Source organism: Sander lucioperca, chromosome 24 (genome assembly GCF_008315115.2).
Source record: "Sander lucioperca isolate FBNREF2018 chromosome 24, SLUC_FBN_1.2, whole genome shotgun sequence".
Lineage (NCBI taxonomy): Eukaryota > Metazoa > Chordata > Actinopteri > Perciformes > Percidae > Sander > Sander lucioperca.
Window position 1 is genome coordinate 6,429,470 of NC_050196.1, and position 24,770 is coordinate 6,454,239.

At 40.8% G+C, this 24,770-nt stretch overlaps 1 protein-coding gene and 1 long non-coding RNA gene across 6 annotated transcripts in view; one reads left to right on the forward strand and one right to left on the reverse strand.

The window, feature by feature from the left end:
* The window catches only part of prox1a (prospero homeobox 1a), a 39,440-nt gene extending 30,088 nt beyond the window's left edge, over positions 1-9,352 (forward strand). For all 5 annotated transcript variants that reach the window (XM_031291819.2, XM_031291817.2, XM_031291822.2 and 2 more), the window contains one exon: positions 7,049-9,352. In XM_031291819.2, the coding sequence (XP_031147679.1) occupies positions 7,049-7,234 (186 nt within the window). In that variant the 3' untranslated portion in view covers positions 7,235-9,352. The remainder of the gene's footprint in view (positions 1-7,048) is intronic.
* LOC116044547 overlaps positions 4,332-24,770 on the reverse strand; it is a 76,375-nt gene continuing 55,936 nt past the window's right edge. The window contains exon 4 of the long non-coding RNA XR_004103706.2: positions 4,332-4,423. This is a non-coding gene — a long non-coding RNA (uncharacterized LOC116044547). The remainder of the gene's footprint in view (positions 4,424-24,770) is intronic.

Consider the following 24,770-nt stretch of genomic DNA (forward strand, 5'->3'; position numbering starts at 1 on the left):
CCTTGACTAGCGAATCGGTGCTTCTTCCACAAGAAGACGCCCGAGAGCTGACAACGCTATCTTCTTCTTACTAGCCATCGTATTTTCTTCCGTTCAGCGAGTAATGACAACAACGATCCTTCTTGACTACTATCAACACTCTCTGATGAAACAATTACTGCCGACAGCATGCTCTGTGTTTACTAGGTCTAGAGAGATGTTCCGCCTTTTCCGGTTTTCATTTTTGAGCGACAATACAGATTAGCCACGCCTGCTGTTATGGAGACGTATTACGTCTCGCACACGCGCAGAACGTACACTCAAGTCGGCGTCGCTTCGCTGTGTTCCGAGGCACTTTTTTGAGAGACGGGAGCCGACTGATCAGTCTGACTGCCTTTTCTGGCGACGGTCGGCCGTCGGGTTGGTGTGTCAGAGCCTTTAGTCTGACTTGAATTAGTCTTGCTTTGCCAGACCACCCTCCACAGCGCCACGGAGGAGGGTATGGCCAGTCCTGCGGCACCGGAGCAATCCCGGAAGTGGAAAGTTGCGGTATAGACTAAACTTGAGTCAACCGCTAGAACTGCAGCTCAGCCCCCGACCACTAAAGCAGGAGAAGCTTCTGGTCCACAATTGTGCATGAAAAAGCACACCATTTTACAAAGTCTATCACACTTACATTATCCTAGATAAGGATAGTTATAGACAGTCAGCATGTGTGTGCAGGATAGGAAACAGAAACTGATGCTCCAGGAGCCCACAGATAGAAGGAGGAGAACACACATGCATGCAGGAGGGATGTGTGTAATTGGAGTTTCAAACCAAAACAACAATGTCCTTTTTTAATGTATGAATCGTTCCTAGTGCGAGGCTGGATCAAACCACAAAAGGGGGAGTTTGCTCAGTCTGCTTTTCCCGGATAAATAAAGATTCAAATAGGAAAAGAAGAAATGCAAATAGAGATGGAAAAATATAACCTAAGGTGTTCGGCCACCATGAGCTACCAGAGCACATTCAAAGTGCCTCAGCATAGATCCTACAAGAGTCCTTAACGTCCTTATCCAACAATCACGTCCAGAAACACACAATAATGACTTAAAATGTCAAAGTATGAATTTCCAATGATTAGTTCCTGTTGAAAGAGAAAGGATAAAAGGAAAAAGACTAAGAAGACCAAAAGTGAAAGGACTCTCTACTCTGGATGTGTGTTTGTGTTTGTGTTCGTCATAGTTTCCTGCCAGGGTGTGTGTGTGTGTGTGTGTGTGTGTGAGAGAGACGTAAGCCAGACCTGATAGCAGGGAAAGAGAAGGAGAGTGAGAGAGAAAAGGAGGAAAAAGGAAGCAGATGCTTGTGTGTTGGCACAAAAATCATATGTCCACTCAGTCCCACCCACCCACACACACACACACACACACACACACACACACACACACACAAACAGAAGGAGCAGCGCATTAGACTTCCAGTATTGTCTCGATGATAGAAAAATACATCTGACCAACAGCAAAGTGGAACTCAAGGGCACAGAGCGAATGAATGGCAACAAAATGCTGTGTGTGGAGTGTAAAGTTGTGTGTGTGTGTGTGTGTGTGTGTGTGTGTGTGTGTGTGTGTGTGTGTGTATGTGTGTTCATCTGAAAATAAAAAGAGCAACATCTTGCAGCAAGATTAGAAAGATGGTTTAAAAAGGGACAAACAAAAAAAAATTGATCAATGATCACGCTTAACAACACGCAGTGTCCACACACACAGTAAACATTGTCAACGTCTCCGACACTAATGGAGAGAAGTAGAAAGACTTTGAGTAAAATAGAGAAGAGAAGGAACAACACACCCACACAGACATACACACGCACAAATACAGTCTCCTTCTGTTTGTACACCTTGAGAATCAAACATAGCGGTGTTTGCACAGCGATTTCTTAAGAGCCTGGTGTGTGTGTGTGTGTGTGTGTTTCCTTTTGTGCAAGACGGCGGGTGAGGATGGAAAGGAAACAGAGGGATGGGTGGAAAAGCAGGTGGAAAGACGTATGGAGAGGTGAATAGAGTCAACTGAGGACACGCACACAGCCCAGACGTCTCCATCAGTCTCATGTTGCCAGCGTGAAGAGGAAAAGTAGTAATACATGCAGGAGACAGCGGAGTGGCTTATATTCACGAGAGAGGAGAGGAGGCAGGAAGTGAGGAAGGAGGGAAGTCGGGATGGGATGAGAAAGGGTAAATGAGTAACCTGTGTCGGATAGAAAAGAAGAGAAGGTGAAGAAGAGGTTGCTTGTGGAGGTGAAGGAAGAAGGCTTAAGGGTGCAAAGGAATAAAAGAAGGCTAAGAGGAGGGGGTTTAATAAGAAAAGCCACTATTGATCAGTGACTGTGGTAACCTCACACAGCAAAAACATATAGTTTAGTTAAATAAGTTGCCCTAAAACATGGAAGAACCAGTTTTGTTGTAGTTCCAATAAAAACACAACTTGCTTTAAGGATTTCGTGTGATTATCTTAAAACGTCAGTGTTTTCCCTTTAAGATATTGACACGTGTACTGTATTTCTAGAAAGAAGCTACATTGCTGGAATTAGTTCAGCCAAAGCTGAATGGGAGACAGCCTCTCATTGCAGTAAAGGAATCAGTAGAATTTGATTTTGGTACAGAATGAACAGTAGCACACACACACATTAATATCACATTAGAGAAGATGATCAGCATGCATCTTGTGTGAGTGACTGAATGTGCTGTCGTGACACACTGTCTGGATAAATAAAGGGAGGATACTCTCCATGATAAGTATTCTCTGGGTGATGACGGCTTATGTTCCATGTGAGTGTGTAACTTAAGTCTATGTTAAGTGTTTATTTTTCTATTTTGGATGTGTTAAAATGGGGCAGTGTATTCATAAAAAAGTAACCTACTTATAAAGGGCTCTCCTTTATTCTAAAAATACGTTTTAGTGCAACACTGCCCTTTTGTGCTCGTGGTCTGCACTGTAAGAAATGACTAAATTAGCAAAGCAGACGTCACTGTTGCTAAGTGCTTATGGCTGTGCTGTTGCTGCACTTAAGGTTTTCTAGTGATGGTTTGAGTTTCTGCAGGTGGCGCTCTTTTGTCTTTTCAATGCTCATTCTTCCTCTGTGTATTGCAAACAAGCAGCTGCTACTGTTGTTACGAGAATCGTAGAATACACAAGATTGTTTTTTTCCAGGAAAAGAGCAAAAACTACAATATTTTGAGCTGCAAATTCCGTGAAAGATCTGTAGCAACATCGAGCAGTTAAATTCACAATTCACAATTCATTTTTTACAGTAGTTGTGGTTTAATATATTAACACAACAGTGCACAGAGGACATTTCACTTCAAATACCTTAAAAAAGGTGTGATGAGTTTGCTTTGCGATGTATAATAAACACAGACAGTAACAGCAAGTTTATGATTTCTCAAACAACTACATTTCGAAGAGTTGATGGACAGAGGAGGAGGAGGGTGAAGGGAGAGTGAGGATGAGTGAAAGTAAAGAGACGAGGAAAAAAATAAAAAAGAGGAAGGGAAGGCGTCCCAGTAGGCCTCTTTGTTGGGCCGCGATGTAGAGATTTACAGGCTCTTGTCCTATGTGTGTGTGCTGTGCATCTGCGTCTGTGTGTGTGTGTGTGTGTGTGTGTGTGTGTGTGTGTGTGTGTGTGTGTGTGTGTGTGAAGAGAAAGTAATTGAGCCTCCCTTCATCCAATATTTACCCACCAAACCGGAGCAATCATGCGAATTATGTTTACTGGGAACCAAGTGTCTTTCTTCCTCTCTATCTTTCTTTCTCTTTCTCACTTACCCCATTCCTCGCTTGCTCTCTCTCTCCTGGCCACTAGACGCAATATCGAGATCCAAGCCAGGAGTAAATCACACACACACACACACACACACACACACACGTACACACGCACACACGCAGATGCACACACACACAGGACAAGAGCCTGTAAATCTCTACATCGCTGCCCAACAAAGAGGCCTACTGGGACGCCCTCCCTTCCTCTTTTTTCCTCGTGTCTTTCCTTTCTCTCATCCTCACTCTCCCTTCACCCTCCTCCTCTGTCCGTCATCTCTTGGAACACATACACACATGGGGGGAAACAGGCCCATCTGTATTGATGATAGCCTAATTTAGATCTCTTTACTGGACTGATTTACGATGGCCAGACGATTCTGGGCATCTGGACCCAAGTGTGTGTGTGTGTGTGTGTGTGTGTGTGTGTGTGTGTGTGTGTGTGTGTGTGTGGGTGTGTGTGTGTTTGTCCAGTTGAGCTGATACGCAACCAGACACACAATATCCTCCCTGCTTCATTTCATTCTTTCTGCTTGTGTTTCCTCCTACCTCTCTGTGAATCAGCGGTGTCCTTTTTCTCTCCCCGTCATTGTCTTGTTTCAGCACTTTGAGTCCTCTCCCCACTGCAATGATGACGCACGCCGCCCTGAAACATTTTAAAAACACACCAATCATCATGCTGAACAAGGCAGGGCATTCTAGGTCAAGGTCACTGTGCGTGGAGTTTTTTATTTTTTTTATTTATTTATTTTTTTACAACTCTTTGCGTTTGATATCTCAATTGCACACAGCCAAAGCAGAGTCAAGGGAATTTGCTAGAGACCAACATTCAGTCAGATTTTGTAGCCACACCCCTGCATGTTAGTGTGTTAATGAAGATCACTCAATATCAAGCAAGGAGGTAAAAAAAAGAAAAAAGAAAAAGAGTTCTGGGAAGATGTTAGAGTGGATTCGCCTTTTTGTTTTTTAAGATAAGAGGAAATTTGAACAACTAAAAGATGAAGAGATGTAATCCAGAAGGGAGAGGACGCCACAAAGGCACATTCATATTCAAGATCAAGCTCAGGTTTCAACTTTTATTTGTCCCAGTGGGCAGATTCAGCAACTATTAAGAACAAATAAAACAAAAAAGGTTTAGCCTAAAATATGTTGGCACCTGCTGAGGTTTAATGATTAAACCCTTGCTTATTTTTTTTTATTTTTTTTTTTTTAACTTTTATTAAGAAGGATAATAATTCCCATTCGTTACAACTGGGGTCATATTTTTTTTTTGTTATAGTCGTGGGCATCATTCCTATCTCTAATAATAACATTGTACTCACCAAGTCAATTGATGAGTTCTTAAATGCAGTAAAAAGGAGACAGATGAGAAGAAATAAGAGCAGTCAGACAATCTGATCTTTAAACTGGAACAACTGTTTGTTGTAAACATTCATCACAGTTTATGGACCGACTCCCCGGTTCAACTTTGACCTATCGAGCTTGCTGTAGTTGCAATGAGGGATTGTCACTGACATTTTCAAAACGCTCCCATTTCGGTTTTACCTCCAAATGAAGTGGTTTAGGTAATCTGCCATGTTTACAACCACTCTTGCTTACCCTGTTGGACTTTGTTATAGCAATTTTGCCATGTTCCCAGATGCAAGCAATTACTCTGGTGTGTACGATGTGACCATAACTGGCAGGAAAAAACTGGCAAAACTACAAAATTAAAACCTACCCTTTACGTAACCTTCCCGTCTAAAATCTACCATGTCTGCATCGACGTACACATCACCTACTAAGTTGAATCTTTGTGTGTGTGCGTGTGTGTGTGTGTGTATGAGAAAGAGCATGTGTGTCTCTGTGTGTGTGTGTGTACAGTAGTGTCTGTAGCAAGACAGTGACAGAGGGCCTCATTGAAATAACTGTGGTCTCAAGGGGCCAGCTAAAAAGAGAGAGAGTGTAGGTGAGGGTAGACTAGGGTAGAGTTTATGAGAGTCCAGGGAATCATTTAGGGTGTGTGTGTGTGTGTGTGTGTGTGTGTGTGTGAGGGGTGATTCATCCGTTCTTGTGGCGACTAACCTTGGCATGTCCTGCCACGCATGACGGGGTTACACCCAGACGGCACTCTGTCGTCCTCTAGGTGTGTGTGAGAGTTTGTTGGGGTGTATAGGAGCATGCACCTTGTCTGGAAGAGTCAGCCTCCCGTGTGTGTGTGTGTGTGTGTGTGTGTGCGCATCTGCATGCAAGAAAAAGAGACAAAGAAAAAGAAAAAAAGAGAGAGGGGAGAGAATCCTAGTCAGGTTGTTTAGTGTCTTTGTATGATCTTGCCCCCGGGAGAAAAGGGCAGAGAAAAAAGAATGAAAAATGTGTGTATGTGTGCCGTTGTTCTGCTGTCCAACACTGCTATGAGCACACACACAGCATTAAAACCTACACACACACACACACACACACACACACACACACACACACACACGCTTTGTGATGACAGTACATTTATGCATGTGGAAAGGACAATTGGATTCCTGCAATCCCTTCGTTCTTGTTTAAACTACTACACATACATGCGCGCGCGCACACACACACACACACACACACACACACACACACACAGTGACAGATCACAGACAACTGTTCACCTGCCATTGTCAAGGACTGAGTGTGTCATCTGTCATGTGTGAGTGTGTGCATAAGGAACTCTCGACACCAAACACACACACAGCTGGGGGCTTTTAAGAAAGGGGAAGTGCATTTAGGGGAAGTTGACAGCTGAAGAAGAACTTGGTACAGGAATAGTAATATATGGACATCTGAAACACACGCACACTTATAAACTAATTCTTGACTAAACACTTGTCTAAAAGCAATCTGTATTTGAAGAGGTTTGCATTTCAATGCAAAAGTGATTTTAGATGTGGCTGTCTCCTGGAGGTCTTTTTTTGACAGGATATTGTCTTTCAATGACCATGGCACATACTGTATGGGTGTAGTGTTCAGGTGTCCAAAAACTTTTGAACATATAATGATTTCATCAAGGTACTTTCTACTATATGTATGTATATGTATCCACCTACACATGCTCGAATACAGAAGTAACACAGTTCAGTATTTTTAGCATAAATACTGTATTGTAGCTTTGAACGTAGGACAAGAAAGGGAAAGTTGATTGAAGGGAAGTTCTTTTTTCAGTTCAAACAATCAAAGTGGGCATAAAATGATTTCCTTGTTCTTTGTACCTCCTTTCCTCTTCCTTTGCCCACTTCCTTTTCCCCTTTTTCTCCTTCAGGTTCCTGAACGATTTCTGGAGGTGTCCCAGGTGACTTTGCGCGAGTTCTTCAACGCCATCGTGGCTGGAAAGGACGCAGACCCGTCCTGGAAGAAGGCCATCTACAAGGTGATCTGCAAACTAGACAGCGAGGTTCCCGATGTCTTCAAATCCCCCAACTGTCTACAAGAACTCCTCCATGACTGACTAGGGCGAGGAAGGAAACGCAGCGAGCAAGACAAACCTCTGAGGACCGTGAGAGGACTGTAAGAGAGTTAGGTTGAGGTCTTCAGTAAAAATGCGTTTTGATGTTCATGACGCGATGCAGAGACGTGGTTTTACTCGGAGGCTTCTGGAGAGGTTTTTTGGTGGTTGTTTTTTGGTCAGCCCAACATTTAAAACACAAGCCTGCCCTCAAAATGATTTATACAGAAAAAAAAAATAGTCCTCTTGAATGAGGTAGCGGGCTCAAGAGTCAGACAATACTCAAATTAAGATATTGTGTTGAGACTTTTACCAATTAAAAGCAAAACAGTGGGAATCCTTGCACTTACAAAAAAGCTCCTCGTTGCCGAAAACCCCGTCTTCTCTTTCTCCTCCACCTCGTCCGAGCTCGCTCTTCGTCCTTCTCTGGAGGAACAAAGGTATGAGGAAGATGATGGATCAATCTTCAGCCCGTGACTTGGGGTGGGGAGCAAACTAAATATAAAGATGATAATATATAAAGAAAATCTTTTTATTGTGGATGTTTTTGAGTTACATGGACATTTTTGGAGAAAAAAAAAAAGGTGATGTTTCTGCATTTTTTTCTTCTTTGTATAAGTACAGCCTCTTTACTATAAACCCTCAGTCAATCGCATAGATACCCATGCACACACAACCACAAACACACACACACACACACACACACACACACACACACCTCTTGAATAGGATCGCACAGTAGCATTCCCAAATCCTCACCTGAACCCAGACAAACTGGACACTTAGTTGTTGTTTATTTCCCTTCTTTTTTTCCCCTCCTCTTTTTACTGCTCGCTCTTTTTACTGTACCGAGACGTACTGGGTGTTTGTTCTGACTGTGGCTCTCCCTGCCCCACCCTTCCCACGCTGCCCCTCTTGGCTCATGTTGCATTCAGGCACCCAGAGCATCGAAGACAAAAACCCTTTTTTTTTTTTTTTTTTTTTATAAATCTCTCAGATCTAGAGACTACGAGTCCCGTTTTTACAATATCAGAAAAATAGGTCATTCAGACATTAGACAAACTGTATGGGCATTTTATTTTAAGCCGTCATGAATCAGATTGATCCGTTAACCTCAGTTACCGCAATTATTTCACTAAATTACTACAGCCTGACCAACATGATAAATGCTGATATTGACAGAGAATGGCCCCCTTTTTTTTCGTTGTTTTTACTTAACAGACATTTTTTTAAATTAAAATGTTGTTATGTATGATATGTGACAAAGTTTTGTACTGAGAAGGTCAGTAATTTCAGTGATTTCTGGTGGACAAACTATGTAACAGTGACACTGTTTCTCATTGATCATCTGACAGAGAAATACATCTGTGATAGGCTAATACTGTATCTGGCCCAACTACTACTGGTTTATTTATAATATTTTCAATATATAGCACTGATGCTGGATACATTCAGGACACGTTGTGGACATGTTAGTGCTGTAACAATTTTGGTATTCATTTCTTTTTTTTTATATAATCTGTGTTGGATGCTTCATTTGTTTCTCAGAACATTCAAAATCCTAATCTGAAAAAAAAAAAAAAAAAAATCACATTTACATCAATTTTGTGATTTCATGCGAAGTGGATTCACTGTATTGTAAATCATTGTTGTAAACGTATTTGAATCATCATTTTGTAACAATGACCAGGAACCACACCATTCATTCCAGTTCCATGTGCTTCGTAGATCCCTTTCTAAGCAGCACGTCATTCCCACATGATACAACACACAAGAATCATTCTTCATGGTGCTCTGGGACAGGCTAACCTTTGGCAATACACAAGTACTGACTGGACTCAAACACTTGCACAGAGGATTTTAGCACTCAAAACACTGGCGACTAACCGTGGTACAATCAGTTGTTCTTAAAATTGAGCTCATACATTCAGAGGTGTCAAAAGGTCTCATTTTAACCCTGTTTCGTGCTGAGAACCTTGAAACTGGAAGTCACTGTAAGTTACCAAACCACTATTGGAAAAAACAGATCTTTCTCTTTGCTCTGGGTGGCACAGACGGGCAGCTGCCCCGGCCGGGTCATGTGTGTGAAGTGTTTAAGGTTTTAACAGCAGTAAACAAAAACAAAACAAAAAAGACATAGGACAAAATGCTGATATTTGTAGCTTGTATAGATGTAATAATGACTCTGATCACTCTGATATTGTTATTATTTATAATTGAAATAATTATTCCTATTAATGTTATTCTGATGATTATTATTAATGCTTGCTACAGATTTGACCAGTGGTTTACTCATTGTTTATCCATTACACTGCAACATGAAATAAATTATTCTTTGAAAAAAGAAAAAAAGAGGAACTGTGTGATTGTACTTTTCTTTTCTATTTGCGCTCAGCAGAGGTGTAGAGGGCGTTGACCGTTTGCAGGTGCCTGCCCACACACACCAAATCGCCATCAACGCAAGCGGTAACTAGGCAACGTGATGGCCACTTTAACTCTGTTCATGCCCTCCCTCGCTCCCTCTCTCCCTCTCACTCTCTCTTGATTCTGTATAGGGGACATGTGATCCCTTGTTGTTGTTGCTGATGAATTGAAAAGAGGAGCGCTGTGTGATTACTGTCAGCACAAAAGCCTCAAAAAGCTGCTGACGCCTAGATTAGCCAGTACAAAGAGGCAGGGACAGACACACACACACACACACACACCCACACACAAAAAGACATAGGTGCAGACTCACACTCGTACACACACAAAGGCACAAGGCCTGTCTGCCCTTGTTGCCCTACCATCCTTCTCACTCCTCTATCCGTCCTCTGTTCATCCTCTCTCACCCCTTATCGCTGACATTACTCCTCCTCTTCCCCTTTTTACCTCTCCTCCTTGCCTCCTTTCTCGTAGGTTTTATTTCTGTCCTCCTCTCCCACCACTTACCTCCCTAACACTCACAAACTCACACCATGCCCTCTGTGTGTTGGCGCCAAACACTAACTGGCATCACACAATGCCAGCCACCATCACCAGCATGGGATAAAGTGCCAACACTCTCTTCTGTCACATACACAGAAATTGTAAAGGAAAAAAACAAGGTGTATAAAACAGAACACACTTTTGTGCTCAAGTTTAAATACACTCCAATGATATACATCATTTGTATGTTATGATGCATATATTGCCAGAACTCCAATGGAGATAATGGCACAATAAACTGTTTATAGGTTTCTGCAAAATGACGGCTCCTGTAATCATCCAGTTCCCCATGACAGATTCAAATGAGAATGAGACAAAAATAGAGTGATAAGGAAGTTGTTCACAAAATAATAGCATAAAAAACAGTCCACAGCCATACTAGCAGCTCTGTGAGGCTGATCATATGCACAGTACTATTTTGACCTTAATGCTAATGTCCTGATGTTTAGCAGGTATATTAACCATGTTTATTGTCTTAGTTTAGTGTGGTAACATTAGCTAATTAGCACTAAACACAAAGTACAGCTGAAGCTGATGGGAATGCCATTAGTTGTGCAGATATATTTGGTCATTAAAACTACTGGACAAACTGAAATCTTCTCACATTATCTTAGATACAAATGTGTTCCATGTTAGGTACACAGACTTTACATTTGGAAAACAGAGAGCACTAGTATTAGCCAATAACCTGACCTGAGGTTTCAGAAGGAAAGTTGGATTGGTGCGTCCCTACTACACAGATTTTGACTGTCTCTTGCAAGTGTGATGCTTAATCGCTGGAGTGCCTCTTTAAGTCATTTAGGAAGTCTTTTAGACACCAGGGGAGGTAAAAAAAAAACAAGATAATACTGCAGGTATTATCAAAGTTTGTCACTAAGTCCTTTGAAGAAAACAAAAGGCAGCATTGTGATCATCTAGTGTGGCTATCTTATACTGCCAAAGCTTTTCATTAGAACAGGAAGGGCTGAACATGAGGCGGGGGTCACTCTTTACTCCATATGATCACACACACACACGCACACACGCACACACACACACACACACACACACACACACACACACACACACACACCGTCTGCCTGTGAAAGCACATCTGAGCAGTGCAACAATAAAACAGCTGTGTTTTTGTTGGCCTGCTGATTGTTTTATTGTCAATCACCCCGTCATATGCACAAACAAACATACTTGCACAGACACACTTATTGTCCACCGAGATGGCGTGACAGTGATGCATTTCGGGTAATGGCCGCTATTATTATGGAGTAGGGAGAGTTTATTATCGAGAAAAAAAATGTCTCCTCAACATAATCCTAATAGCTCTAACTGTCTTCTCTGCAGCTAAAGTGGACTGTGGTGTGTGTGTGTGTGTGTGTGTGTATATCTGTGTGAAAGAGTTAGTTTTTTTCACATCCACTGTCATATTGGTATATTGATGCAATGGCCTGGGATGAGGCAGAAGCACAAATGTATGTCTGGAGCTACAACAATGACAATGACAATACTCACAACAACAGCCCGAGTTTACCATTGTAATTGCTATTTCATAACCAAAGACTACATTTTTTGGATATAACTTAGTGTTCAGCTCGTTGCTTTGCATAAAGTAAGTATTCAATTCATTTGATAGTGGTTGTGAAAAGGAACTTCACAGCCACTTGTTTCCATATCGACGTGTCTTTTTGTGTTTTCCTCCTGGTATTTCTTCTCAGATTTTAGTGTGTAGGTTGAAACAAAATACTACCCCAAACATACAGTACCTTATGTTGATAGGGATGAACCTCATTTACAATGTCACAAATAATAGATCATGACTGGGTAAAAGTGTGAAATGTGCGTGGGTTCATGAGAAGACAAAGACAGGAGAGCAACTACCTGTATGTTATCCTGTTTGATCATCATGGTTGTAAAACACTGATTGTCATCAGTGAAAACAAAAGATTTATTATCTTTATATTGTTTATATTGTCTGTTCAGTTGCAAGATGACTCTCTGACTACATCTTGCATTGTTTAACTATTAACGGCTTTACTTAAAATTAGGGCTGTCAACATTAACACGTTAACTCATGTGATTAATCTAAAAAAATGAACGCGTTATTTTTTTTAACGCAAAGTAGTAATTTGTATCAAGTTTGACCCCAACCTCCTTCCATTATCGCAGCACGGATGGTTACGCTTTGTGTAGTCTCGCATTGCCAGACCTTCCTCCACAGCGCTGCCGAGGAGGGTCTGGCTAGTCCACACAGCATTCTGGGATAGGAGAGAAACGTGCTCTGGTTTATTGGCATTCCTTTAAACTAATCACAATTGTCATGGGTGGCGCTAAGCGCCGCACGGAGCTCCGGTGCCGCTGCAAAATAGCTTCGGGAAGGAACTTGTGTGTACGCTCGTGTGTATGTTCAAAAGCTGTTTAAGTCGTGCAACAGAAAACTTCCGGCGGCAACGGGGCAATCCCGGAAGTGGAAAGTCGTGGATCTAGACTACGCTTTGTGTGATATGTGTGGCGAACATGAGTAAACAACGACAGTGCCCACTCTGCTGAATGCAATTACACGAACTGCCGTGAGACCGTGTTGCTGAGACAGGGTCAACAAGCCGTGCTCGTCAAACAACACTGGCGGAGTGCCACAACATAGTTCAGGACCAGTGTCTTCAAGACATCATTCAGATCGCCACAGGCGAGCCATCATACAAACTACCTTCGAGGGGATACGATATGATATATTTTATTTACGTGTCATGCCACTAAGTAGTCAATCCCACACAGAATTACATGACACCAATACAAAAGTAATTTCATCCACAGCTTCCGGTCCAATGTCCACACACAACATACTCTACTTTGCACAAAGTAAGGAAAAAGAAAACATATTAGAGCAGCCACAACACAATAATGTAACCCATAATTGTCCAACAAGAACTAAACATTTCATACATAAAACAAAACTACAGCCATAGAAAAATTAAATAATGAATACCTAGGAAATATTGTTACAAGACATGAACTGTACGATGTTGAAAAAGCTACTAAAGTGAGGCAGTTGGCAGAAGGTACTTCTACTGCACTTACTGGAGACCACTGGACATCAGTAAGTTATCATAACTACCTCGGTGTAACAGCACACCTAATCAGTGACAACTGGCAGCTGCACTTACTTTCAAGTATATCTCGCTGCAGTCTGCAGGAAGACATCCAAGTCAGCCATTTTTTTTGGCTTACGTCATTCCCCATACGCTCGAACGGACCAAGACAGCCTGGTAGAATCTTTTTACTATGAAGAAAATTATTTGGATAAATGCCATGTTTTTTATTTTGAATCTTTTAATTTTATTTGAAAATTTTATATCTATAAATGTAAATGATCTGAAAGAAAACCGAATAGACTAGTCACCAATTTAAAAATGACATGAAATTATATTCTAAAACTTTAAAAAAGGACTGACAAATAAGAAAGCCATCTGGACTCTGAACATTTAAAATGCCTTACAACCTCTTTAATGTAAATTTAATGCGCCCCTTTTTCGTGTATGTATGTATGCATTTAATGTTTTCAATGTGTTTATGGATCTGTACTTGAATAATAAAGTTTTTTGAAGACAGAGCCTGGTAGCGAAGCTGATATAGCCTCTTGATTCACATTAGATAGAAACTGATGATGTAGGCTAAACACAAACGATATTTCATGCAACAGTGAAGTTTTCATGTAGTTACTACTGATTTTGAAATGATATCCAAATTTGAAAAATGGGTCATTTTAAACCTTGTTAATATTGATGACAATGTGATCAAACGGAAAACGAGCCATATTTCATTTAATTTAGCCCTCAAAAGTAGAATGGTGTGTTGTTTCGTTATGGACTTTCATATTAACAGCAAGAATTCAGTCACAACCAAATGTACAAAGGGGCGATTTTGCTTTAACAATTAACAGGTGAACCAGAAGCATACAGGTGAAACTCGAAAAATTTGAATATTGCGCAAAAGTTAATTTATTTCAGTAATTCAACTTAAAAGGTAAAACTAATTATATAGACTTATTACATGCAAAGCGAGATATTTCAAGCCTGTATTTGTTATAATTTTGATGACTATGGCTTACAGTTTATGAAAACAGAAAATTTGAATATTGTGAAAAGGTTCAATATTTTAGGCTCAAAGTGTCCCACTCTAATCAGCTAATTAATCCAAAACACCTGCAAAGGGTTCCTGAGTCTTTAAATGGTCTCTCTATCTGGTTCAGTAGAACTCACAACCATGCGAGATGCTCCTCGGATAATACCTGCACAGTAACACACCTAACCTAAGTATTTCAAAAGGTCGAACACACATACAGATGTTTAGATACAGTAAAATCGCTACGTGATTACCGTTATATCCGAGGGTTGAAGTTGCATTTTAACGGGGCAGTGCAAGTTGCGGCTGTGGTTTAGCTGAAGCTAACGCAGCCTGAGCTTTCACGTTACAATATAAAAGGTGTTGACCGTTGACTTAGCTAGCACGCAAACAGTTCATTTACATGTCTACGAGCATGTTAGGAAACTACACCAAAAGACATATACTGAGGAATATTGATAGAAAGCAGGGGAAACTACAGTCTATGAGGCTACTTCCATACTTTTTAGCATTGGCTAATTAGCAACCTGCCTGCCATCAGATGTAGCTTCCGAGCTAGCTAGCAGCCCCAGAAGCTCATGAAAACAAGGCTTTCACCGGAGCAGTCTTACGTTATTTCCGAACCATTCTTTTCGTTTCAAAGTCGGAAATCAAATGAACGAAAAAGTACATGGGCCCAATTACAGTTCACTGTTGTTGCATGAAATGTCGTTTGTGTTTAGCTTACATCAGTTTCTGTCATCTAATGTGAAACAAGAGGATATCAGCTTTGCTTCCGTCTTGGTCCGTTCGAGCGTGTGGGGAGACGACGTAGGTTTTAAAAAAAAAAGAAAAAAAGACTGACTTGGATGTGGGCAGGGCTTGATGTCAAGCAGACTGCAGCGAGATGCTCCTCCTTACTTTGGGCATGTTAAAAACAGGAGAAAGGTATTTTGCCGAAGCATGCGCTAGCCAGTTTCTTGAAGTTGCAAATGAGTCGGACATAACAGGCAAGGTCACAACTATAGGAACAGACAGCGCTCCTATTGACTTATTGTTTCATTCATTTGAGTGGATGTTATTATGCAAAATGATTACTGGTAAGCTTTTTGTGACTTTGTAGCAGACATTACTTTGTAACAGTTGTACTGCTAAATATGTCTGCAGTTCATATGGATGTCTCAACAAATTAAGATTGTTATTGAACACTTGTTTAATAATGTTAATGGTTGAGATAATAAAACTGAAGAATTTGTTTCTTTAAACCAGTTTGTCATTCGTTTATTTATTTCAACACGGCACATTTACAAGTAAATCCTAGTATTCACAGCCCATGACTAATAATAATAATACTACATTTTATATAGTGCATTAAAAGGTATTCAAAGGCACTTTACAAGGTAAAAACAATAGCAAGACCAGTATAAAAACATCAATAACAACTAGAGATCAATATTAAAAAAGTGCAGCAAAACAGTATAGAAACAAGTGGAAACTGATAAACTTGTTACAGGTTGAAAGCAGCTTTAAAAAGATGGGTTTTTGAAGTTAGCAAGTGATGTGGAAAGTCTGAGGTGTTGGGGGAGAGAGAGTTCCAGAGGAAGGGGGCAGCAACGGAAAAGGCCCTGTCCCCCCTGCAGGTTTGGTGCTCGGGGCAGGTGAGAGGGGAAAGGAGGTCAGCTTCCGGATGTGAGGTTGCGGGTGGGAGTATGACGGTGCAGGAGCTCAGTGAGGTAGGAGGGGGCGGGTTATTTAGAGCTTTGTAGGTGATAAGGAGGATTTTGAACTGGACTCTGTGTGAAGGTCTAGGAGGGCTGGAGTGATGTGATCTCTGGTGCTGGAGTGAGTGGGGTAGATGGGCTGCTGAGATTTGGATATATTGTGGTTTTTTTGAGGAATTTGGTGGATGTGCCGTACAGAATGCTGTTGCAGTAGTCCAGTCGTCAGGTGATGAATGCGTGAATGAGTGTTTCAGCGGCTGAGAAGGAAAGGGAGTGATGAAGGCGGGCAATGTTTTTAAAACGGAAGAATGCAGATACACGCAAACTGTGATTAACTGTGATTTTTTTTTTTAATCAATCAACAGCACTACATGAAATACATACAGCAAATCACTGTGTTTGTTAATTTGTTTAGTTTGAAATGTGAAATTACCTCAACCTGCTTTTTCATTTTTTACCTCTTGCTTTACCTTGCTTTCTACCTCCATCCATTTTCCATCACAACAAACATTTTTTTCTCACACATTTTCCAGCATAACAGTTAGAGTTTTACGTTATATTAGGATTTATTTTTGACAAAAACAATTCAATCCAATCCAAAAAATTACATTTCATTATTGACGCTGTGTTGCCCAAACAACCAATGAGGTTGTGATTAACAACTGGTTCATTAGACTTATCTTTACAGAAGCAAACATTTTTCTTATTTTCACTTTTTTCTGACATTTTAGTTGATCGAAAAATATTTGGGAGATTAATCGATAATGAAACTAATTGTAAGTTGCAGCCTTGCTGTCTAGAATAGTGAACTTTGAATATTAATCGTGGAGAACATTTCAGCTCCTGGGTGTTCATCTTGCAATCTTTGCAACCTTTAACCTCTTTTTGAACCTTTAATATTGATGTAAATGAAGATAGTGCAGTTGCAATGTCCAGGAGACAAGGCTATTTCTCTGTCTAGACTTGTTTTCTAATGCACGCTGGCAGAATTCATAGCTCTGCCATCAGTTTGATATTATTTTCATTGTGTATTCAAGCTGCTTAAGTAGAAACCTCAGCACACCGACTGACCCTAGGCTGACCTGTTAGAAAGCAAAACTCAGACCAATTATGATTCAATTCATCAACTTTAAAGCATCGTTCAAATAAATGACTGATTGAATTGGACCATCGCTGGCTACAACATCACTGTTATCTTGTTGAACAGACTTTAATCAGCCAGCGCTGCAGGTTTATTTGCATCGGTTCTTTAAGATGGCACCCAGGTGGATGAAGCTAATTGTTGTTTAGAACAGCTGCCCTGACAGCGTTTTCACTTTCTCCTCCCAGCATGCTCCGAATCCCTTTCTTTCCAGTTTGTATGCATTTATCATCCATCTATATATCCTCAAGTCAAAGAATCCATCCTCCCATCTACTTTTTACCCTCCCTCCTAAACTCATATCAATTTCCTCCTCCCTCATTTCTCCCTCCATCCCTCCTTCCATCAGCGGTCTGTTCGCTAATCAAACACCATCTGTCCTTCCATCCCCAACCTGTCAGGAACAGCTGCCAGCCGCTCTCTTAACAACACTTTTAACAACCCTGCCGCATCTTCCACGGCCCGCCGCCCGCTGCCACCACTGGGCGGACGTCGCCGATGAGGGCCACCGCCTCCTTTAGGGGCACACACCAACACAACAGACACATGTGCGATCAGCGGCGTGCAAAACCATGCATGTGTAGCCTATTAGAGTGTAGTAGGTGATCAGGGGTTGAGAGTCACAAAGGAGGGAATAAATTGTAAAGGAGATGGAGGAGGAGGGTGGAGACGAACAAAAGGAATGAGGAGAAGGAAGTTATGGAAGAAAGCAAGGTTAAAGCAGAGAAAACTTCTACTCGCCTCTCGTTGAACCTAAGTAAGCAGCGTTAGGAACCAGCAAAGAAAATGAAATCATTACAGAGAACGAGGAATAACGAGCTAGCAGAAGGTATAAACGGAGAGATAAAACAAAGGAGAGATGGCGCTCTGTAAACGAGTAGAAGTCTAAATAGTAATCAAGGGAAGAATCAGCCGCCCGCTCAAAAAGGGTTTAGAGCTAATGGTGGGAAGTAAAAGCTCCCAACACATACACACAGGTACTGTACACTCACACACAAGCATGAGAATACAATCATCTTAAACTCACTCACACTTAATAGTTTTCTCACACATGTAATACAATCATCCCTCACAGACACACATCACAAATATAATCACTTACCAGTGTACGTTCACACACACACAAAACAGTCTTCACACACACACACACACACACACACACACACACACACACACACACACACACACACACACACTGCACAAACTGCACTGCTGCTGTCGCGAACATGCCAAGACATTTTCAAGTGTTATATCCTGAGGAACTTCCCCAACCAATCATTGGCACATGGGCCAGATGTTCACTGGTGCTTCAATGCAATGTTCCCCTGGCAAACAGCACACAGAGTGTAACACTGGCTGGCATCTATGTCTCTCTCTCTCTCCCTTTACGCATATGAGCATTTGATGTGAGACTGAAACGCCAAGACTGCACTTTTTCATCACACAAAGGGGAAGGAAAAGGGGTGAGAAGGGGAGATGAAGCAAAGGAGGCAACACAAGAATAGAGGAGAGAAAGCCAGAGTGATACAATACAAAAACAAAAGACTGAAACACAGGAGTCAAGAGGGCAACGGCAGGAGAAAGGAAACACGACATGTACATGTGATAGAGACAAATGGCTTAACATAACATGATTAGTAAACGCAGCAGGAGTGGAGCATGCAGGTGCTTCAAGGTAAGTGATAATGCCTCACCATGCCACCTAGTGGGAAAGTTTACATACAGCTTGACGTTTGAAGGCTTGCAGAATCAGCCACATAGGGAACGTGGTGTTGAAAGAATGTAGACACAAAGGTTATTCATAGTATGGTATGTGCATATACAGAGAAATTCAGCTTACTTGGGGGACAATTAGCTGATGAAAATTGTCCACACATTAACATTTCACACTATATTTAACAATAGTCCTTGCCAAATGCAAAAAAAAAGTGATGAGAAGTGGATTTATTCAAAGCTTCCCGTTATCTCTTAGCTTTAAATAATGAATTCATTGAAATGAGTCGAGGACACCTGCATCTTTTGTTGCAGTTAATGCTTTTCAATTAATGCTACCTGGTAAGCTTTGATCAATAGGTGTGGAAAGTCATTAAAACAATGTCATATTGTCAAAGACAACACCAAAGCAGTGCAAAATAGCTGAAAAATGACATGCCAGTTTAAGAATTTTTAGTAAGAGACCACTACAAAGATCCAATCAAAGGCACTAATGTAGATTTTTGATATTATCTGGCATTATAAAAGTTTGGTAGCCAATGCATTAGCCACTAAAGTCAAAGCTTTTAAACTTTTATTCATCAAAGCATGTTTTTTTAGTGCGTGTTATAGGGCAGCAACTGTACACCCTGTGATGGTATAATTCAACCAGCAGAGAGAGGAGACTTCTGATGTGGAAATCAATTCAGGCTCACACAGGGTGGATACAGGGGGCTCACATACTTATAGATATACACACTTTCAGCATATGAGCGTACACACATACACTGGAGAGAGTGTGTCGGCCACGTGTCTCATGTCCAATAAGGGCATTAAGTCTGTCAATAAGAGCCTTTCAAGAATACCAGGGGTTCTATTAACCGACACACAGATACCAACGCACTCTCATCTGTGCACATACACAAGGACTTCCCCTCTCTCACTTTGTCCTTTAACCAGACAAAAATGGAGTGGAGCCCGGGGCCATTCCATTTTAATCCATATCACCCACCCCGCCTGACATCCCCCGACTCACGTTTCCTCCTCTCGTGTCTCTCATCTTTCTTACGTTTTTTCTCTCTTCCCTTTCCACGTGTTACTGCTTTTTTGTGTTTTGTCCCGAGTTATGAAATCTAAAGACAAACCATGGATCAGCCCTTTTAATGTATTTGTAATATGTCAGATTCAAGTGATGAGTTTTGTTGACGGGTCAGATTTTTCATGTGTGTATTTGTTGAATTTCTTTTTTTAAAGGATGTAATGGATTTTGATAAATAAAAAAGAATGTACACTATACTGTATGTACAAAAAACATATAGTATGCAAAAGTCTGGGTAAACGTCTACGGTACTTCAAGGGAGACACAGCCACCTAAATGAGAAGCAATTTGGTAAGTCATCTATAAAGACTTCTGATCCTTAAAAGAACAGCAAAATATGGCCTTGGATAAAATCACTATAACTGAATATCCAGTGTCCTTGCCCAAACCACCAAATCCAGTTCAGGGCTACTATTCTATGACGGTCCTGAAAGAAACAAAAGGAAAGGAGTAATTCTCTTCATGGATGAAGAGAGGATAAGAACAGAAGAAGGGGATGGGGATGGTAAAACAATTTTTCAATGGGGGAAAACAAATCCAATCAAAGGCGAAAATGCCACCAATTTATAAAAACCTATCTTCATATTTCAGAAATGTTGAGGTATTGTAGGTCAAAACAACTTCAAATCAAACAGTGCCACTCCTTAATAAGTGAGGTAAGTATTGCCAATGCCAAGTTTAACAAAGCAAGTAGCTACACAGCCAAGCATACACCGAGCAGGACTGCAATGGTAACCACCATCCAGAAGCTAATCACCCAACATAAACCACAAATCACAACCTAAAACTTCTTAAGAAATAAACAAAATTAAAATTACAAGCCTACAGCTGTCCACGGACACGGAGTGCGGAAAATGTGTCATAGCCTCCCGGACGGGTGAACTGAGACTCCGTTTCCTGTTTGTCGGTCAATGGTTAATGATCGGTTAACATTTCATATCATTGTTCTATCTTTTGGAAGGCTGGCTGCCAAAAATCACCACTTAAGTGACGTGGTGGCTGGCGTCTGGTGTGTGCGCCAGTGTTTGTGTGTGTGTGTGTGTGTGTGTGCGTGTGTCAGCCCGCCCCCCGCGAAGCTCCGACCTGCAGACAGCAGAGCAACAGAAGAAAGTAGCTGCACCTTCGCCAAAATGAAGACTGAAAAACAGAACTATTTTGGTACAAACATTTACTCGCCATGTGGCAGATAGCCACATAGATATAATTTATTAATTATATATTATTATTTAAATTTAATATTTAGTGTTTAATAAATAATTGTGAAATGTAGTACAGAGTCTGTAGTCTATCGCACAAACAAGCCCACCCCCTCCCCCCCCCAGTATTTCTAGTACAGCCCCTTTAAGTCCCATGGTGCCGTGGTGACGCAGCATTACGGATATCTGCCGGGAGAAACAAGTGATTATCAAAACTGGATTTATCAGTAGACTAAAAGACTAATTTTAGCACAAAAATAATTTGAAATAGTCTACAAAGTCCTTAGATCATTATTTGGTTCCTGTCTGAGTATGTTCTGTCCTTGGTTTAAGTAACAGTACAGGGTATTGAAACCCATTCAGGTGTCAACTCCCTTCTATTTTAAATCACTGAAGGTTGCCATTTCCACTAAAATCGACGTTTTGCAGAGAGTAAATCTTAAGACTGCCTGTGGATGAAATATGCAATTGACTGAAGACCATAACGTGACACTTAGAGCAGGTGCATGTGTGTGTTTAAATGTGCTCAGTCTCTTAAGCTCGGTGTCTGTGTTGCCCTATTGTTAAGACAATACAGTGGGCTAAGGAATTTCATTTATCAAGAAATGGATAGGGCTCCTTGAATAGCCCTCTTAAGAAACACAAACACATACTATAAATAACTAAATGACACACTGGGCATTATCAGAGAGGAACTGCTTACTTGTAGACAGAAAAGGAGCGAGATAGAACAAGAACATGTGCTGGTCTGTAAGCATGGAGGAAAGCCATGGAATTCAGAGAGACAACAGTGAAAGAGGAGGGAGAAAGAAATGAAAAGGAATATGAACAAGTGTTTCATAACTGGCATGAAAGAAGTGACAGAGGGGAAGAATCTCAGGCCTCCCATGCTCGTCTGTCCACACACAAGCAGACTACAAATAAGCTTGTGCGGTGTCTTTGAACATGCAGCGGTCAAGGTTCACTGGCAGGTCAGCTGGAGGACTGTGCGTACCGCGCGTGGAAAATAAAACACACACACACACACACACACACACACACACACACACACACACACAGACACACAGACAAAGACGTTTGTGGACAGCTGTCAATTGGCAGCTAAGCAGGTCTGAGGTGAAACAATGGGGCTGAAGGAGAACAGCAAAGAGTTTTATTGGGGTTAAAACAAGGTTAAGCTCTCAAGTTGGCATGCGAAATAGTAAATCAGTATGAGACATGCCAAGAATCTCATGTGTGTTTATAATACGCAAACATCCTCTAGCACCAATTCTTTTTACAGTTACTGCGAACGTTGTGAGACACTGAGGAATTCTCTATCTCTGTGCACGAGACGCTGAAGGTTTCAACAGCAGAAGGAGTAAAAAGTAAGGCAGGCAGTGTAGCAAATGAGTCATTCAGATCGGAGTGAAAAATATGGATCTGCTGATTATTTTCTTGATTTTCTGATGAGTTCGGTCAATAAAATGTCAGGAAATAATGACAAATGCCTGTTAAAATGTTAATGCAATTTAATTGCATTGGCATCCAGTGCTCATACTATTGGATCTCCTTTCTATCACTTTCCAGCAAGTTTGCAACAAAATCAGACAACTAAAAGAAGGATGTACACTGTCTATTAAAAACACACATTACTCCATTAGACATTGTTTATCCATGACAATACGCTCAAGGGTTTTTCTATTCAAAGCCTCTTACAATGTCAGGGCATCGAACTGTATAATACAGCAGGGCACGTTGCTGCATATTACCATGTAATGCTCTTTTACTGCCCCCTGCCTTTTCTTGCCTCCAAGTCCTTATTAGATTGAGATAAAAGAGAGCAAAATCAGAGCGTGAGACAGGAAAGACCGACAAAATCATTGTTGCAGACAGAATCTAAGCCTCCGAATAAGGATATTAGAGCCAAACATATGATGATGATGATGATGATGATGAAATGTTATGAAAATATTTAGAAGATTATATTGCTATGGCTTCAAGGATAATCTCCCAAAATGTAAAGTGACTGGAACCCTCCCACAGGCAGAAGAACTCAAGAACACATCATGTTTGCTTTGTTTTTAATAAGTCCAGTTTTTTTATGGTTTTTGTTTTAACACTTTAAATCTGTGGGTGTTGTGTAAAATTCCCACTGTAACATACTTGGGTGCTGCATCCCCCCTTGTTGAACTGACAGGCTTTTAGTGACATCACACACACACACACACACACACACACACGCAGAAGTTTAATTCCCATCCAGAGCCTGCAGTGAGTGTTTATTAGAAATCTTGTGAGCCATTTCTTGTGAATGCACCAAAACACCAAAGAAAAATAGTTGTATGTGAAAACCTACTTTGCAATAAACCGGTTGTTTTACCGCTTAATTTTCAGTTGAACACAAGAAGGTAGAGATAAGTAGCCAACTTGTATAAAATAACATGACGCCGGGGTTTGGTTTTCCTCCTGTCCTCCCCAATTTTTTTAAAATCACCAGCCGCCATGGATTACTACAGATTACTACAGTAGACTAGTTGAAAGGGGAGTGAAATTAAATGTTAGACTGAATCAAGTTGTTGACAATCAGAGTTCTCAAAAAAGGAATACATTATCAATCTTCATTGTAATGTAAATTACTACAGGATCCCACTCATAATGTAGAACAATGAAATGGTCGACTTTAGTTTTAGTATTAAATTTCCCCTTGGGGATCAATAAAGTATCTATCTATCTATCTATTAACACAACTGTTACTGCACATATAGAGCAGATACATGTAGCTTATGTAACACAGAAGTAAATACATGTGTTTCCATCGTTATAATTTTAACTGAGTATAAAGCAATCAAACCTCGGCACCCTCTCTGATGTCCCCACATGATCTGCCTATTTCCATAAAATCTAAAACTGTGTGTGTAGACATTTCCTGTAGTTAGTTCAGATACCGTTTCTTACTTTAGCAAACTCTTGCCTAATAAGAGTGAAAGTAAATTATTTCCATGCGTCTTATTGTCACCTTCTGGTGGTGTACTGTTAACCTGTCAGAACAATTTATCAGATGAAACATATCATTATTATATTATATCATTATTTTGGTGTAAAATTCTTGAATTAATTAACAATTACTAAAGAAAGTAGAAGTGTAGCAGTGTCAGCAGTGAACATAAGCTACATCTCTACAGACTGTGTAACCCTACATCTGACTTCCGCTGACCCTAATTCATCCCTAGCCGAGTCGTACTGATCATTAAAAGATCCCATCCAAACATACTTTTGTGGCGACCCACAAGTAAGACTGAAAGAGACATTCACCAAGGGACTGTACCTTTAAGGGAGAGGTGTTATGGGATACTAGTTCCGGGTTAACGTTGTGTGGCCATTTGTTGATCTCACTCACTGTACAGTGTGATATACATATTGAAGTGGAGAGTAAAGCTGACTCGACGCATCTCCGTCTCTTGTCTCCTCACTTATTGCACTCCACACTTTCAATATAAGTAATAAGGGCAAAATCCACAGTCAAATATATTTAAAAGTTTATCTAAAGTTAATATGAGGCTTCTGTGTAAAACAAATCAAGAATGCATTTTCTCAAGTTACAGTCTTTTTAGTTCATTTACAATCCTGATCAATAATGGTTTAGTCTACA